The 16,770-nt window shown below is 38.3% G+C and overlaps 2 protein-coding genes across 2 annotated transcripts in view; one reads left to right on the forward strand and one right to left on the reverse strand.

The window, feature by feature from the left end:
- Window positions 1–35: 35 nt before the first annotated feature.
- Window positions 36–1,904, reverse strand: LOC120779416 (T-complex protein 1 subunit eta; the record flags this gene model as incomplete). The annotated part of the gene is made up of 4 exons (XM_040111616.1): window positions 1,783–1,904; window positions 1,115–1,375; window positions 239–1,058; window positions 36–170 (listed from the first exon to the last, which is right to left on the reverse strand). Coding segments are annotated over exons 1-4 (1,219 nt in total), but the record flags the coding sequence as incomplete, so codon positions are not given.
- Window positions 1,905–10,239: 8,335 nt separating this feature from the next.
- Window positions 10,240–16,770, forward strand: part of LOC120779417 (nucleoporin nup211-like) — a 32,275-nt gene continuing 25,744 nt past the window's right edge. Inside the window, exon 1 of the mRNA XM_040111617.1 lies at window positions 10,240–11,250. The gene's annotated coding sequence lies outside the window, so the exon portion shown is untranslated. The remainder of the gene's footprint in view (window positions 11,251–16,770) is intronic.

The raw sequence follows: 16,770 nt of genomic DNA on the forward strand, positions 1-16,770 counted from the left end.
TTACTTAAAGCTATATGGATATTATTAGAACTTACCAGCAACGACAGAATCATGCTTAATTGTACGACGCACAATCATAATAGCGTCATGTAGTGAGCGTTCGGTTTCCTCAAGGAATTGTTCGGCGCCTCCACGCAAAATCAATGTGCATGTTTTGGCATTTGGGCAACCTTTTGAATGCAAAAGAAAACATTGTCGATAATTTAAAAAAAAATATATATAATAAATTTTGTGTCACCTTGGAAAAAGTTGAAACGTTCTCCACCAATTTGACGTTCCTCAAAATATTCACAATGACCCAATACAGAAGCGTTTATATCGTTGGCAGTGGTCATAACAGCGCCGCCGCAAGCCTTCATTGTACGCTTCAAATCTTCTTCAGGTACACGACCTGCACAGAACATGTCACGATCTGCGAAATACTGTGTAGCAACGTCACCAATTGGTAATTTGGACAATACAACATTAGCACCAGATGCGTGAATTTTGTCAAGTTTTTTGTATAAAATTTGCCACTCGGCGTCAACGACTTTCTGGTACTCTTTAACATTATCCACCCTCACTTCGGCATTATCGCGTTCGGCTTTTAGTTCCAATTCTATGTTCAATAGAGCTATGTTGCAATTTTTATATGATTTCGGTGCCATTTCGAAACCAGCATAAGAGAATGTCTTTTTAAAAGCAACACCAGCTACAAGTTCGGATTCCTCTAATGATCCACCAGATACCTTTTTGATGCCAATCATATTCAAGGGTAACAACTCATCCAAGGAGAGTACGGTGTCTACCACCATTTTGGAGAAGAAATCCTTCTGCTGGTGAATTAGTTTTGAAGACATAGCTGTGGCAGCGCACTTTTCTAATAACGCACGTTGCTGCTCCTTTGATTGAGCCTCAACATGTACAGCCATCTCATTGATCTTGGTCATGCACAATTGGAGCGCCTTACGAATAGCTTTAATAATGATACGAGCATGCACACCTTCTTCAACAAACGGTTTAACTTGCTTCAAAATTTCACCTGCCAAAAGCACAACTGATGTGGTACCATCACCAACCTATAAATATAAATACGGTTAATCCCAAGTTATTTAAAAAATGATAATATTCCTACTTCAGCATCTTGTGATTTCGCTATGTCGACAAGTGTTTTAGCCGCAGGATGCACAATGTCCAAAAGCTTCATTATTGTAGCACCATCGTTTGAAATTGTCGCCTTCCCCGAAGCGTCAACAATTAGCTTGTCCATGCCGCGCGGTCCCAATGTGGTGCGCACAGCGTCCACGATGGATTGACAAGCATTGATGTTGGATATGAGTTGCGGTCTGCCCTGAGAGGTGTCAGTACCTTCTTTTAAAAGTACAATTTGTGGTTGCTGCAAAAATTAAAAAAATGTTAATATAAAAGAAAATCAGCTGCATGAATCAAATATTTTTCAGGGTGTTGTCATCGAGCACGCCGCATTACACCAATACTAGAGCACACACAGCTGTCTCTAAATAGTGCATGCGAGAAGATTCTTTGAAGGTTATGTTAAGTAGATGTGTATTTACATGTTTTAATTATTGTAAGTAATGTGAGCATTTAAAAACTGTAAAATATTCCACATTATCAAACGAAATGTTAAAAAAAATATTTTAAACAAAAGCGTCATGTGCTTGAATGCCTGATCTTCTAAGTGACAAAAATGAAATACATCAGATCGACTGTCAAGATATATCGACAACTACGCCCACTATCTTTGCGAATCATCACATCATAATAATTTATGCATTTACTTACCATATTTAATTAATTGTTTGGTAATACAGTGAATGGTTTAAAATATATTTATTAAATTAGCAACAGCGGTTTTCTCACGCGGCGAATATAATTTCAACGATGGTGATGAGTAACAAAACTTTTGACAGCTGAAAATGCGTGTGTTGAGGGAAAGGGATAGCTATACATGCTTGCCAGCGACCAGAGCTACCAACCCATTGGTTTCAAAATATGCATGGTTGCATTTGCAAATAAAAATTTGATTATTTTTATGATTATTTTTAATTAATTAAAAACTAATTTTTCCAATAGTTCAAATAGCTATTATAACTTTTGATGATCACCTCTAATTGAAAGATATGATTCATTTCGGACCATTACGCTTCAATGTACAAAGGATATGTAATATACGAATGGGTGGATCGGATACAAAATATAAATGAAACTTTTCTTAAAATATCGAATTATTTCTCAATATAATCTCCTTTTTAGTTCGATAAACTTGACCGAGCGATGCCTTCTAACCTCTTAAACCTGTCTGAAAGCCCGTTTCTTGTAGTTCCGCAAAGTATGCTTCTTTGGCGGCTATGGTTCTCTTATTCACCTTACATTTCAGTCCGATCATTGACTTTTTCACGTTTTGGAAACCAAAAGTAGTCATAAAGAGCTAAAATAAAATAATACGGTAGATAAGGCAACTGTCGTAGTTCTGATTGAGATAATGTTGCCCGTCGTGACAACGAAGTTGTGAACCGATGCATTGTAATAACAGAGCCCTACGTCCGTTTTGTCCTTCTCTACGTCGTCGATATATCTCACCTTATAAATCCCAAATAAAGGACTATGGTCCTAACCAACTCGGTCCATAGGATAGCTTTCGAAATCCTCACCGCTGGATTTAAGCTGTTAAAGTCATATCTAAACGTAATTCCTACTCTTGCGCTCTCGCCTGGAGAAGAACAGCAAAGCGGCAGAGCCCCACCACCAATAAACTGAATGGACCTTATGAATGTGGTTTTGGAAAATATAATATCGACCAGATTTTTATTATGCGTAAAATCTTGGAAAAGATCCGTGAAAGGAAGATCGACAACAATAACCTCTTTGTCGATTTTAAAGCAGCTGACGATGACGATCACTCAGTCAGGATCGGGCGGGACCTCTCCGAGCCGCTCGTTACCATACGAGGTTTCAAACAAGGAGACTCCCTATCGTATCAATCTGTTGCTAGAGAAAATAATACTAGCAGCAGAGCTTAATAGCGAAGGTACAATATTTTATAAGAGTGTACAGCTGCTGGCGTACTCTGATTACGTTATCATTGGCTTCAACAACCGTTCCGTTAGTTCCGCTTTCTTCAGACTGGATAAGGAAACGAAGCATATGGGTCTGGTTGGGAACGAGGACAAGATGAAATATCTCATGTCATCAAACAAACAGCCATCACATTTGTGACTTGGCTCGCGCGTCGCTGTTCACAGTCATCACTTTGAAGTCAAAGATAATTTCGTCTATCTTGGAACCAGCATCCACACCAACAACAATATCAGTCTTGAAATCAGACGCAAAATCACTCTTGCCAACAGGTGCTGCTTTGGACGAACAAAGACTAAACTCTATAAGTCTATCATTATGGCATGGACGATAACAACAACTGATGAGTCGATTTTACGATTTTCCGAGATAAAGATTCTGCGTAAGATTTATGGCCCTTTGAGCGGGGCAACGGCGAGTTATACGACGACAGTGACGTAGTTCAGCGAATTAAGAGACAGTAGCTATGCTGGCTACATCATCTTGTCTAGATTGAAGAGAACATTCCAGGTAGAAGGCATTCGCTTCAGTATCCGCCCGTGAAAGCGGAGGAGGAAGAAGACTAGGTGGAGATGGACCTGGCTACACTTGGAATCTCCAATTTGGCGCAAAACAGCGAAAAGGAAGAACGACGAACGTCAACGTCGGTAAAAAAGAATTTTCACACGTCCTGTTTAGATATGTATATGCGGGTAATGATCGAAGTAAGAAGATTTTTGATAGAAATGTGGAGTTTTTGAGCAAATCTTAAGTTTAATTTTTTACAAAAAACGTCTATTCTTGTGTAGCAACTTTTTGGTATTAAAATTTTGCCTATCCCTAAACGTCAATTGAGATAATTTTTTCAGAAAATAGTCCTCACCGTCTGAAATCTTTTTTTCGGAGTTTTTCCTGGAGGTCAATTGTGAGATGAAGAGAGTCCAAAATTTTTCAAAAGTTTCATTTACAGAATTGAATGTACTTTAAATGATGATTCATTATGAAAAATTTTGGATTCTCTTCATCTCACAGTTGATCTGCAGATAAACCTCCGAAAAAAAGTTGTGAAGTGGATATAACTTTTTTTTTAACTTGGAAGGCAGAAAAAAGGTTTTTTTTTGTGAATCAAAAACAACATAACATTTACAGAATGCAAATGTTTAATGAATAGGAAATATTATTTACATTAAGAATATTGTATTGTAGTACTTAAATAAAAAAAAATAAGCATTCGTATTTGTTTTTCTTCCTCGTGGAACTGAACGGGCGATGAGTACAAGAGCCAGAAGCAGCGGCCTTAATGGGCCGCTGTATTTCTTTGCCCGCCAGTGCGTATGTGTTTATGGTTCACAGCAAGACGCAGAGTACGCTGCTTGCGTGCGAATGCGTTCAACATGTCGTATGCGTAACACTATTTTTAGCTGCAACAATTTCTTCTACGAACAAATAAACGAGACGGAAGAGCAAACGCATACACAAGGAGCACACATTCACACGCATCTTTTTTTCAGCTCGAACGAAATTTGTACAAAATAATTACGTATGTATGTACGTGTGTGTATGTGCGCGCATTTATATTTTCATTTCGAACGCGTTGCATTTTTTTGTGGAGCGCAGTTTGGGGAAGCAGAATAACATACACGGCGTTGAATTGAAGAGCGGCGGGCGAGGAGATGACACGGTGGACATGGACATCTTCAATTTGATTTCAGTTTGCCCACACAACTTGAACGAGGCAGTTGTCATTGGGAATGAGTAGAAACGAAACGAGAAACGCGAAAAGTGCACGGAGAGGAAAAAGCAAAAAGTTGCAAGTGTAAAAAAAAAAATAAAACAAAAACTGCAGCATTTCAGATAACTAAAATTCTAAATCTAATTCCGTAATATTGAATTGGAAATTTAGATGCAACCAAAACAAAGAAAACAAAGGACTTGAGCTATGCAAATCATCCTTAAAATAGTTTTAAAGATATATTTGCAGGAAATCAGGCAGACTGAATGAATTCGTGCTAAAATTGGCTGCAGCACACACAACCCGTACGTCCAAAGGGTTTAGTGATAAGTGTCAAATGAAGTTTTGAATTGGCTGAGTTTTTGAGTTTTTGAACAAGTTGTCTCAGTGCTTCGAATGTGCTTTAGCTGTAAGGACGGGAACATTAAAGCCTTTGGGGCATACATTTTTTTTTACATTGAAAATGCGTGAATGAAACGGTGTGTGTGCGTGAAAATCGTGCAGCAGTGCAATTTGTGTACGAAATAGACATATTCCATGCTGTTGCAAGTAGTTTATATAACGGCACAAATATTGAAAATTATCGCATGATAAGCGAGTAAGAACATGAGTGCCTGTAAAACAGTTTGAGAGAGAAAAAAGACTGCAAACCAGCAACAAGTGAACGCGATAAGCACGAATTCTGCACCAAAAGTAGCGACAAAAAAAAAAAAGTTTATGTAAGTATGCTAATGTTAGCTTACAGCCAGAATTAGATTTAAGCCAAATTCGTTTTGCAAATGAAGTTATATTATTCCTAGTAATATATATAGAAAAAATGTCTTAGAATAATGCCGAACTACTGGCAGTTTGTAAAAAAATAATAGACTAGTTCTAGTATAAAGTTTTGAGTTTTGAAGACACTTGCCAGACATCGCCTGTTGGTCCGTCTTTTGGCACAAATATACATACATACAGATGTATGCATTCACACGCACACTAACGCACTAATACATGTTTTTGCATATTTTCATATCGTTCGTCCGCCATAGGAGTTCCGCTCCTGTACTCGCTCGAGTATTTTCTTATTGCTTTTGTTTTTGCATTTTGTGTTTGCACCGGCATTTAACCCAGTTCCGTGTTTTCACAATTACCAACAACGACGCAGCGCTGGTGCAATAGCCTTAGATTTTTAGACGATTTTAAAGCTTTTATGCGTAAATTGTTTGATTGTTCCGAATTGTTGTTGCGTTTTATGTGCGCAAAGTGTTGGCAGCTATTGGATCGTTAACTGAGTAAACTGCGTTTATTTTTAGTGCAATTCAAACATAATTTTTTTATTGTGTAAAATATTTTATGAAACTGTTATATATTCTCCATTTTGATCCAACACCTTTTCCCATCTTTTGGGCAAAAGATTGATTCCTCGCTCATAAAAGTTTGAGCCTTTCAGACAAAAAACTGGTTGAAGAGATTTTCAACGTCCTGCTATGAGGTGAAGCTACTCGCTTGCAAACAATTTTGCAGAGACCAACACAGGTAATAGTACAAACGTGCCAAGTCTGAAGAATGCAGTTGACCATTCAAGCTGCAAAAGCATTTGGCGCGTCATCAAACTTGTATGAGTTCTGGCATTATCCTGTTGGAACACTACACCTTTTCTATTGATCAATTTCGGTTTCTACTGTTTGACGCCTCACTCAATTTGTGCAGCTGATCAAAGTACACTGCAGAATTAATCATGATATTGCTGGACAAAAGCTCAAAATAAAAGATCCCTTTGATGTCCCATCAAACAGACAACATAACCTTCGTTAGTGACTTCGGCCTTCGAAGTGGCTTGAGCTGGTTCATCCTTTTTAGAATATAATATCTTGCGCTTTGTTTTCTTGTAAATAACTTACTTTTCGTCGCCAGTAACAATGTGCCTCAAAAATGGATCACTTCTTTGTCGTTTGATAAGCAAATCTCCGTTGCTCTTACCGTAAGAACATGAGAAGAACACATGATACATACATATATGTATGGTTTATCAAGCTTCGAAATTAATCCTAGACATTTCATGTGCTTGTGAACTGCCACGACCTTATTTTGTCCAAATCGCCTTCAAACGTTCTTCCAGGAAGTGGTGCTTCTTCAAGATCGAAGTTGGCGGAACCACATTTTGCAAACTGATTTTGACATTGGACACTGACAAAAACTACTGGAAAAAATTTAAGAAATTTTTTTACAAAAAAACCTTACACTATCAGCTGGTCAAATATGTAACAGTAAAGTGGTTTAGAGTGAAGTTGGCTGCGAAGACTTAATAAGATCAGCAGCTGTCATCAAATGAAATTGATTTCTCGTAAACAGTTAAGCTCCGAGTTGGCGTTTGCAAGGATGATTTCTCCGAAAGCATCTCAGTATAAAACTACTTGAAGAAGAGCTCAATGTGTCTTTCAGGCGACATCAAGTCACATTCCGTATAGTACCGATGATCTGATATGCCTTAAGTTTTTGAAGATGCGTTCTGCTGGATGTAGTAAACCATGTTGGTGCAGCAAAGTTTATTATTGCATTTTATGATTTATGTCGATAACCGTTTTTTTTTTGTCTGAGAGGTACTAAGTAAACGCAATGACACGAAGACCGCTGGCGGTATTCTGATTTATCCAACGGAGTGGAGTTCTTCCACTTCCCCTGCTTTGACCGGTGGGTACTAAATCGAAATCATTCAAAGCTGGAGTGTCCTCTTCCATCCGTTGTCTATGCCATCGGAACTGTGTCTATGTCCTCGTATGACTCGTACAGCTTATTGTTCCAATGACTGCGGTACTCACGTTGGCAATGCACAAAGGACCATAAATCTTCCGCAGAACCTTTTTCTCGAACACTCCTAAGGCTGACTCATCAGATGATGCCATTGTCCATGCCCTTGTACCAATAACAGGACGGGAATGACGAGGAACTTGTAGACTTTGGTCTTTGTTCTTTGAGAGATGACTTTAATTTTAAATTATCTACTCAGTCCAAAGTAGCAGCTGTTTTTAAGAGTAATTTTGCGTTGAATTTCAAGGCTGACATTGCTGTTGGTGTTCCAAGATATACTAAATTATCTTTGTCTTCAAAGTAATGACTGTCAACAGCGACATGCGCGCCCAGTCGCGAATGCGATGGCTGTTTGTTTGATGACAAGGGATATTTCATTTTGTCCTCCTTCACAACCATATGGGCCTGGTCTTCCTTATCAAGTTTGGAGAAAGCAGAACTAACAGCGCGGTTGTTGAGGCCAATTTGAATAGCTCGGCCGGTAATCAATCGGGGCCTGCCACTTTGTTGTTCTCCAGGCGGCTAATTGCTATTTGAACCTAATCATAGTCGAGCAATGAAACATTTATTCCATCGTCATCGATTGGTGAAACGGGTTCGCCATCTCCAGCTGTTACACTTTCACTTTTTGCAAAAAAAAAAAAAATCCTTCGTACAAGATTTTGTAAATTATATTTCGAATAACTTTGCAAAATATCATTAAGATCGGTTGAGTTTTCCGAGAAAATTCTAGACAAACGACAAAGTTTCGAGAAAAACGCGTTTAGAGTTTAAATTCTCTATACGGCTGACCTCGTGCGTGCATCTTTTCACGACTGCATGCCAAAACTCTTACCAGGATCAACTTGAGCAGTTAGGAAAATATTATAGAGATGTTAAAGAATTAAATGTAACAACAAAAAAAATCGATTTGAAGAAAAGAATTCCCTTAAACTTCGTCAACATTGCGGTAACAGCTCTCCGAATGAAAGAGATGCATGAAATGCAAACCATAAATAACGCTAAAAAAGCCTAAACATTGTAAACGATTGTTAACACACCTCCGACTAGAATAAACAAAACAAAAACTCGAAGGAATACAAAACCGCGAAAGTAAACAAGCAAAAACGAAATAAATTTCACTGTAAAGCTCGGCCAATGCACGAGCGACAACTTCGTTTGTCGTGGTCATTATGGAAATGCAAGGAAAATAGCAATAATACAATCCATTTGCGTTGAACAGTTTAGTGCTGCTTTTTTGTATCGGGTGATTTTTTAAGAGCTTGATAACTTTTTTTAAAAAAAAAACGCATAAAATTTGCAAAATCTCATCGGTTCTTTATTTGAAACGTTAGATTGGTTCATGACATTTACTTTTTGAAGATAATTTCATTTAAATGTTGACCGCGGCTGCGTCTTAGGTGGTCCATTCGGAAAGTCCAATTTTGGGCAACTTTTTCGAGCATTTCGGCCGGAATAGCCCGAATTTCTTCGGAAATGTTGTCTTCCAAAGCTGGAATAGTTGCTGGCTTATTTCTGTAGACTTTAGACTTGACGTAGCCCCACAAAAAATAGTCTAAAGGCGTTAAATCGCATGATCTTGGTGGCCAACTTACGGGTCCATTTCTTGAGATGAATTGTTCTCCGAAGTTTTCCCTCAAAATGGCCATAGAATCGCGAGCTGTGTGGCATGTAGCGCCATCTTGTTGAAACCACATGTCAACCAAGATGCTAACAAACTTTGTTGCCAAAAATGGAAGAACTGAACTTGGTTGACATGTGGTTTCAACAAGATGGCGCTACATGCCACACAGCTCGCGATTCTATGGCCATTTTGAGGGAAAACTTCGGAGAACAATTCATCTCAAGAAATGGACCCGTAAGTTGGCCACCAAGATCATGCGATTTAACGCCTTTAGACTATTTTTTGTTGCCCAAAATTGGACTTTCCGAATGGACCACCTAAGACGCAGCCGCGGTCAACATTTAAATGAAATTATCTTCAAAAAGTAAATGTCATGAACCAATCTAACGTTTCAAATAAAGAACCGATGAGATTTTGCAAATTTTATGCGTTTTTTTTTTAAAAAAAGTTATCAAGCTCTTAAAAAATCACCCGATATATACATATACATATGTACATACATATACATATACATGTATATATACTTATATTTATATGCATATGTTTACTGTAAATTTGAATATATGGTTCAAATACTGCATTGAAGCAAACGCCGGGCTCGTGATTATCGGGAATAGACCAACTGGTCAACGTTGCGAGCAAATTTGCAGACATTCGCCTAGGGAAGCGTAAGCATTTCGGCGTTATGCCAGAAAGCTTTGATTTTGTATAGTAAGAACGTATGCACACAGATGTCTGTCTATACACACATACATACATACATACACAACCAACCACCAAGCATAGTGAGTACTTCAACTATTTGAGCTTTGCGTTCAATGATTCGCTTATCGTTTCATATGCTTCGCGCTCGTCGACTGCGTGTGCGGCTAGCAATTAGCAAAGCAAAATGAAAGCAACAACCATTCGTTGACTGACGACTGTAGAGCCGCGGGGCAACGCTGCGAGGACAAGGTGGCAAGCAAAAGCGTTTGCGATGACGCTGAAAAGTTGCGGCCACCAAGCAGCTAGCGTGCAAAGCTCGACCGGCTGCGTTAGTCAATCGGTGTCCGACCGAAACGAAAGATCTCACATTGGCCAAGGAAAATTCTACGACAAAAAATCGTTAGCATTTCCGCCATTAGCTTTATTTTAAGTAAAGGAAAATGGACAAAAATTTACGGCTAGGCTACGTAGAATCTCACGCGCAAGAACAGACGACGAATCTAAAGCAAAAATCTAAAATAAATCCGTAGTTAAACAGTTGAAATTGTTAATAAATTGCAACGAATTGAAGAGCAGTTCAATAAGCTAAACGAACACAGTAACATTAAGTCTTTGCCTTTAAACGACATAATATACATATTTGCGCCTAACGGTTTTTGTAGTAAATGTCAATATACGAGTAAATCAGAAAATTCTCACGAACACCGCTACAAAGAAAAGTGTAAATACAGTCCTAAAAATATATTTATTTATATGTGAGTGCTCGAATAAAAATTATAATAAACAGTTAGCAAGTGTAGTAAACGAATAACTGTAATATAAAGGACACACAATCAAAATATATATATTGAAAAAATAATACTTTAGTTAATTAGTGAAAACTACACACCACATATATACATACATATATATTCACATCAATGCTTATGAAACTCGAATCCTGTTAGTATATATATTGAGAACATTGCGACTAATTGAGTAAATTTATATAGTGACGTCACTTCCGTTATTAACACGAATCAAAAAGTTAGAAGAATCGCCTGTGCGCGTATCATTCTTCGTACACTGTAAAAAATACTGCACCAATTGCTTCCAACATAAATAATTGCGAACTTAGCGACATAAGCGATACAAAGCGATACGGCAAGAAAGGAGATATTTCACGAAAAAAACCTCGCTAACTTGAAGTGATTAAAGGTGCACTACAAGCAGAGGTCAAGAACTAAAAAAAAGTGAAGCTTGAAACAGTGCCTTAACCATATATAGAGTGAGTGAATTGCAGCAGCTCGAGCAACGTAGAGCTGCATTGAAACCGATAACTAGCCCAAGGATTCAAAAAGTTTTGGTAGGTAGTCATATAGACACCTTTTTTATTCCTTTTTAAGATTGATTAGAAATACGAAAAGACTTTTTCGACTACCCAATATATGTCGAGACCACAAATTACTTTCAGTGTATTCAATTCAATTAATCTCCCTACCATACCACTGCGCATTCTGCACTTTGTGCATAGTGTCACACATAGTGTATTGCGTTTATTATTAAAAAAAAATTGCGAAAATTCCGCTCAACGTACAGTAGGACCAATCATTTGGGGCATATGGAGGCATATTCAATGCAATCTCATGCATGTGCAGTCACAAAAACTAGAATATACTGCACTTGTTACACACCGAAAATCATTAACCCCCGCTGCTTATGGCGCACGAAGTGTGCCGAAGGTTATGATCGCTTAAGAGAGCTGGCTTATGATCTTAATAAAACTGAAATTACTCATACGCCCACGCCATCGCACCATTGGTTGAAGATATTTTGTGCTCTTCCTCATTTATTTTAGCTACTTTTATTTTTATTTAAATAGCCATGCATATAGGCAAATATATGGCTGTCGACTATGTATGACACGAATAACTGTGAATTGTAAATTTATTGGCAGCTCGTCGCCTTTGACGCTTGGCGATGACTGTAATCACTGGACGGCCATTATCTCTTTTGTATACCATGCATAACGCATTATTCATACACTTGCAGCCTAAGATGTTTTTCCGCGAATTGCTAACATTTGCTCATTTTTTTAAATATATTAGCATATATTGACTGGCTTTCATAACTAATCGTTGGCATTTGGAGACTCTAAGGCATGAGAAAGTTTACAAATAATGGAAAGCAAAGCCTTTCTGAGCTCGTAGCTACTCTAGTCATACAGAAATGGAAAAATCAAGAAAATTCTGCGCTAAAAATATCACTGCCTAATAACAAAGATCTGATTATGTTAAACTAGTCTGAAACCATTTTGACAATAAACCATTTACAGGAGCATTTTAGTAAGTTCGTAAAGCTTTTCAACTCATTTGTAAATATTTTACTATCATGAAACGTTTCAAAGACAGTAGTGGCATCCCAAAAAATTGTTATTTATTTATGTACATATGGAATATAGGCAGATTTTTAATGTCTTATGAATTTCACTTATTATTCCGATTGATCAAAAAATTATAGGTACTACTGTGGGCAAAAAAAGTAAGACTTTTCAATTTAAACTTCGCGCGCAACCCCATTCGTCAAAATATTTTTTTCTGGGTTGGTATGACTGTCAGTGACATCTGTAGCAAATGTCACATCAAAATAGTCATTAGTGTTTAGTATGGGCTAGTCTTTTGGAAGTAAGTATATAAAATGCATTCGGCGATTTTTACTATGAGTGAAATTATTCAACAAAGAAGTTCCATTAAATTTTGTTTGCGGCATCTAATTTCTAGTGCCGAAACGTTTAGAATGTTGGGAAAGGCCTTCAGCAATAATTGTTTGTCGCGAGCAAATGTTTTTGTTTGGTAACTATTATTCAAAGAGCGTCGAGAACGCGTTGACGACCGAACCACGGTCAGGATGGACTTCAACATCAACTGTTATCAATATATCAATAAAACAAAAGAATTAGTGCTTGAGAAGCGACGATTAACAGTCAGAGATCTTACTGGCGTCGTTGGAATATCGGGTGGAACAGTGAAAACCATTTTGAAAGATCGATCAGGCCTAAGAAAAGTGAAAGCACGTTTGGTTCCAAAATCGCTCAATTTTTTCCAAAACAGCGTGGCGTTAACGTCTGGGAAATAATGCTTTCCGGCTATCAGGATGTTATTGCAACGTATTACTAGTGATGAGTCTTGGATCTATGCTTGCGAACCGGAAATAGACGATCAATCAACCGAATATTGTGGCAAACGTGAGTCAAAGCCAAAAACAACAATCTCAAAGCAGATCAAAAATCAAGGTTATGTTAACAGTTTTCATCGATTGTCGAGGTGTGGTGCACTGCGAATTCCATCCGACCAACCAAACTCTCAACGAGGAATACTATTTGAGTGTTATGCGTCGTTTTGCGCGAAGCTATTCGTAAAAAGAGACCGGAATTATGGGCCGGCAACTCTTGTCTTTTACACCACGTTAATGCACCGTCACATACTGCATCAGTAAACCCAAATGACCGCTCCGGGGAAACCGTTTTGAGTCAACTGAAGACATTAAACGTTAATCGCTACCTAAATAAAGCCATTCTTATAGCAACCCTCGTTCTTATCTGCTAAAAACTGGGAGTGTCGACTTTTACAACTTTCTCTTGAGTACAATCATTCGTTATCGACGAGAACAGCTAGTATGCAAGGTTCAAGCTCTGGACTATATCACAAGGTGGATGCATAAAAACCTCTCACCTAAGCTCACTAAGCTTCTGGCAAGCCACATTCGATGGGTGTGGCCTAGCGTTGTCCTGATGGTACACCAGTTTTTTTCTATTGGCTAAACTTGGCCATTTCCGGACGATTGTTTCCTTTCGACGGACCAATTGCTGAAGGTACAGGTCCGAAATAAGAGTGTGGCCGCAGGACAACAGCTCACAGTACATACATGATACCATGTCCATCTCATTAAACACATAGCAAAAACTTCTTGACCGTCAATCGTGACCAGGCCACCAACTGAGCGGCTTCACCGCGTTTCGATTACGGCCGTTTTCAGTTGACGTGTCATATGTTATTCACTTTTCTTCACCGGTAACTATCCGCTTCAGATATGCATCGAGTTTGTTGCGATTCAGCAGTGATTTGCAGATGGAAATTTGGTTCATGGCTTGTTTAACGTAAAATAATGTGGTAGCGTCTTTGCGGATTCAGCTTAATTTTAGCGGTTTCAATCAAATGGTTTTTTGTGTAATGGTTATTCACCATGGTAATCGAAATAATGCTTCCATGATGATAGGACTCGACGATTTTCATTATTTTTATCACAGCTTTCGACAATTGGCTATCCAGAGTACGTCAGCGTCACGAGTGCGTCTTTGATCGACGAAGCCAAAATTAACCGAGATTGGCTATTATAGTATTAAGACCATAAACATTATTCACATTTTCAGCTTTTCACCGGTGTCCATCTTCGATCCATTCTTTAACAATGCTGAGTAAAGCAACCAAAAAACCCTCTGAGAAGTTTTTTTTAGCCTAAAATCTTATCTTTCTAACGCTATACAATACGTGTTGCAGAAAACCATGCCGTTTATTGGAAAAATAATGGAATTTTTTCGTTTTACTAGACCTAAAATATGGCACATTCAATCTATGGTCTACTGTGTCAACAAATTTTTCAACGGTCGTACCAATGTGCCGCTAAAACTTTCAAACCATCGTTTGTATATTTGTTCAATATATTTTCTAACACTTTGGGCTTCGATACAGCGCTAAGTGTCTTGCATCCGCATGTGCAACATCTGCAGCATTGTAGCAAGATTACAAGTAGCGAACGACGAGAGCGGCGTGTGAAATGACAAAAGACAAACACTGTGCATGCAGCGGCGCGCATTGGAGGCGCTAACGGCTGCTGGCACTTGGAGGTGATGCAGCAGACAAATGGTGTGATAATTTTTCTGGCGAAACGTTTAGACAAAGTGCCGATTTCAGTATATGCAAATATGCAACAGTTTTCTTAGATAATATATGAATTATACATATTCATATATGTTATATATATACTATAGATCTCTGTATGTTCATATGCTTTTAATTATATTTTGAATTATATATAAGTACAAATATTTGTATTTATTTTTAATATTTTTGCTGATGGTGTGAACCGAACTAATTAAGTGAATTCGCCAGTTCGCTTGACATTACATCGCCGGCGCTTCGAATAAGGTCAATTAGTTTCAATTTTTCTTTACTCAAATTTTTGCCTTTGCCACAAAAAATATGTTCGCTTGACAAACGGCGCGAGTTCAGAAGTTTGCGCTCATGTTTTTCGCCAGACTCAGCACTAATTTTCGACATATTGAACATTTACTCAGACGCTAAAGCTTCTATGTCTATGTGGTACATATGTACATATGTATGCTTTGTCAGCATTTGAGCTTCCCCAAATTACCAAACCATATTGAATGCTGTTGCGAAGCGTAGGAAAAATTAATTGAATATGCAAAATGCTTCATTAACGAAAGACCGAACGCCTTATTTGGGCACAACAAGCAAGTGTGACGACACAAAACAATTGAGACTCCGAAAATGTGTAGGTAAATGCGAAAAGCATAATTCATATATAATATAATACTATGTTTTAGCAATATCTCACAGTGATTGTCACACTGATAACTCAGAGCAATGTAGGCTTGAAATCTTTAAGCATGTTTTCATATTTTTTTGGAGCGGAGCTTGTGCTGCCCGCACAGTTTCTTTACAAAGCAGACGCCGTCACTATTCACAGCTTAAGTTGACTTGTTTTGCCTTCATATACATATCGGTAATGAGGTTGTTGTTGCCGGTGACGCTATGCAACACCTACACATTCGAATCGAACTGAGTTCAATATGAACCATTTTATGAGTTTATGGATGGCTGATCAAAAGTTTGGCTGAAAAATATTTTGAAATATCTTTTCTTTCTTTATATTCCCTGAACAGGGTATTCTTAGTTTGTCACGAAGTTTGTAACACCAAATAGCATCAGCACTGCAATATCTGCAACATCAACAATGACATTTAAAACTCTGATAACTTGGATCACTGCGCCGCTGACAGTGAGCGCAAAGCTAGTCAAGAGCTGCATGACCTCATTAGCTGTAGTAACAAACTACTTCCAAATTAAACTCGTCGGAAACTGTAAAGCCGACGAGCTCGCTAGAAAGAGCACACTTACCCAAATTCCATTAGGATGGGAACGAGCAGGTGTTTCCCTGTTTTCGTGCACTCACTGGCGCTGGATCTATAGGCTTCGCGCGAGCTCAGTAGGCGTTGATCAACAACCAGCACTTGTGCAGTCTTCCGAACAAGAGTGGAACGCCAAAGATCCATGGAGCTCTTAACAAACTTCACATGTCCGTAATGATAGGTGTGGTAACTGAACATTATTCCATTGGCGCTCACGGGGTGAGACTAAAGATTTTGGAGTACGAAACTTTTTAAAGTTGTAGCAAGAAAGATGAGATTGAAACATCTAAACACTTTCTTCTGCACTGTCCAGATTTCTTCAGGCTAAGGTTGAAGCATCTTGGTTGCCATGCTTTCTAAGAATGTTCGTCTGTGATGTGGTATATGCGAACAAGTCTCTCAATTTTTGAGATATCCATCTGAAATTTTTCACACGTCCTTTTTTTTCTAAGAAGCTGCTTATTAGGTGGAATCGCTGATATCAGATTATTATAGCATATAGCTGCCATGCAAACTGAACGATCGGCGTCAAGTTCTTGTAGGGAAAACTTTTGCAGTTGACGAGGTATTTACACGAAATTTGGCATGAATTATTTTCCAAAGCAACAGTATAATATCCGAAGAAACTGTTCAGATTGGCCGACTATTGCACATAGCTGACATACAAATTGTCCGTTC

Source organism: Bactrocera tryoni, unplaced genomic scaffold (genome assembly GCF_016617805.1).
Source record: "Bactrocera tryoni isolate S06 unplaced genomic scaffold, CSIRO_BtryS06_freeze2 scaffold_105, whole genome shotgun sequence".
Lineage (NCBI taxonomy): Eukaryota > Metazoa > Arthropoda > Insecta > Diptera > Tephritidae > Bactrocera > Bactrocera tryoni.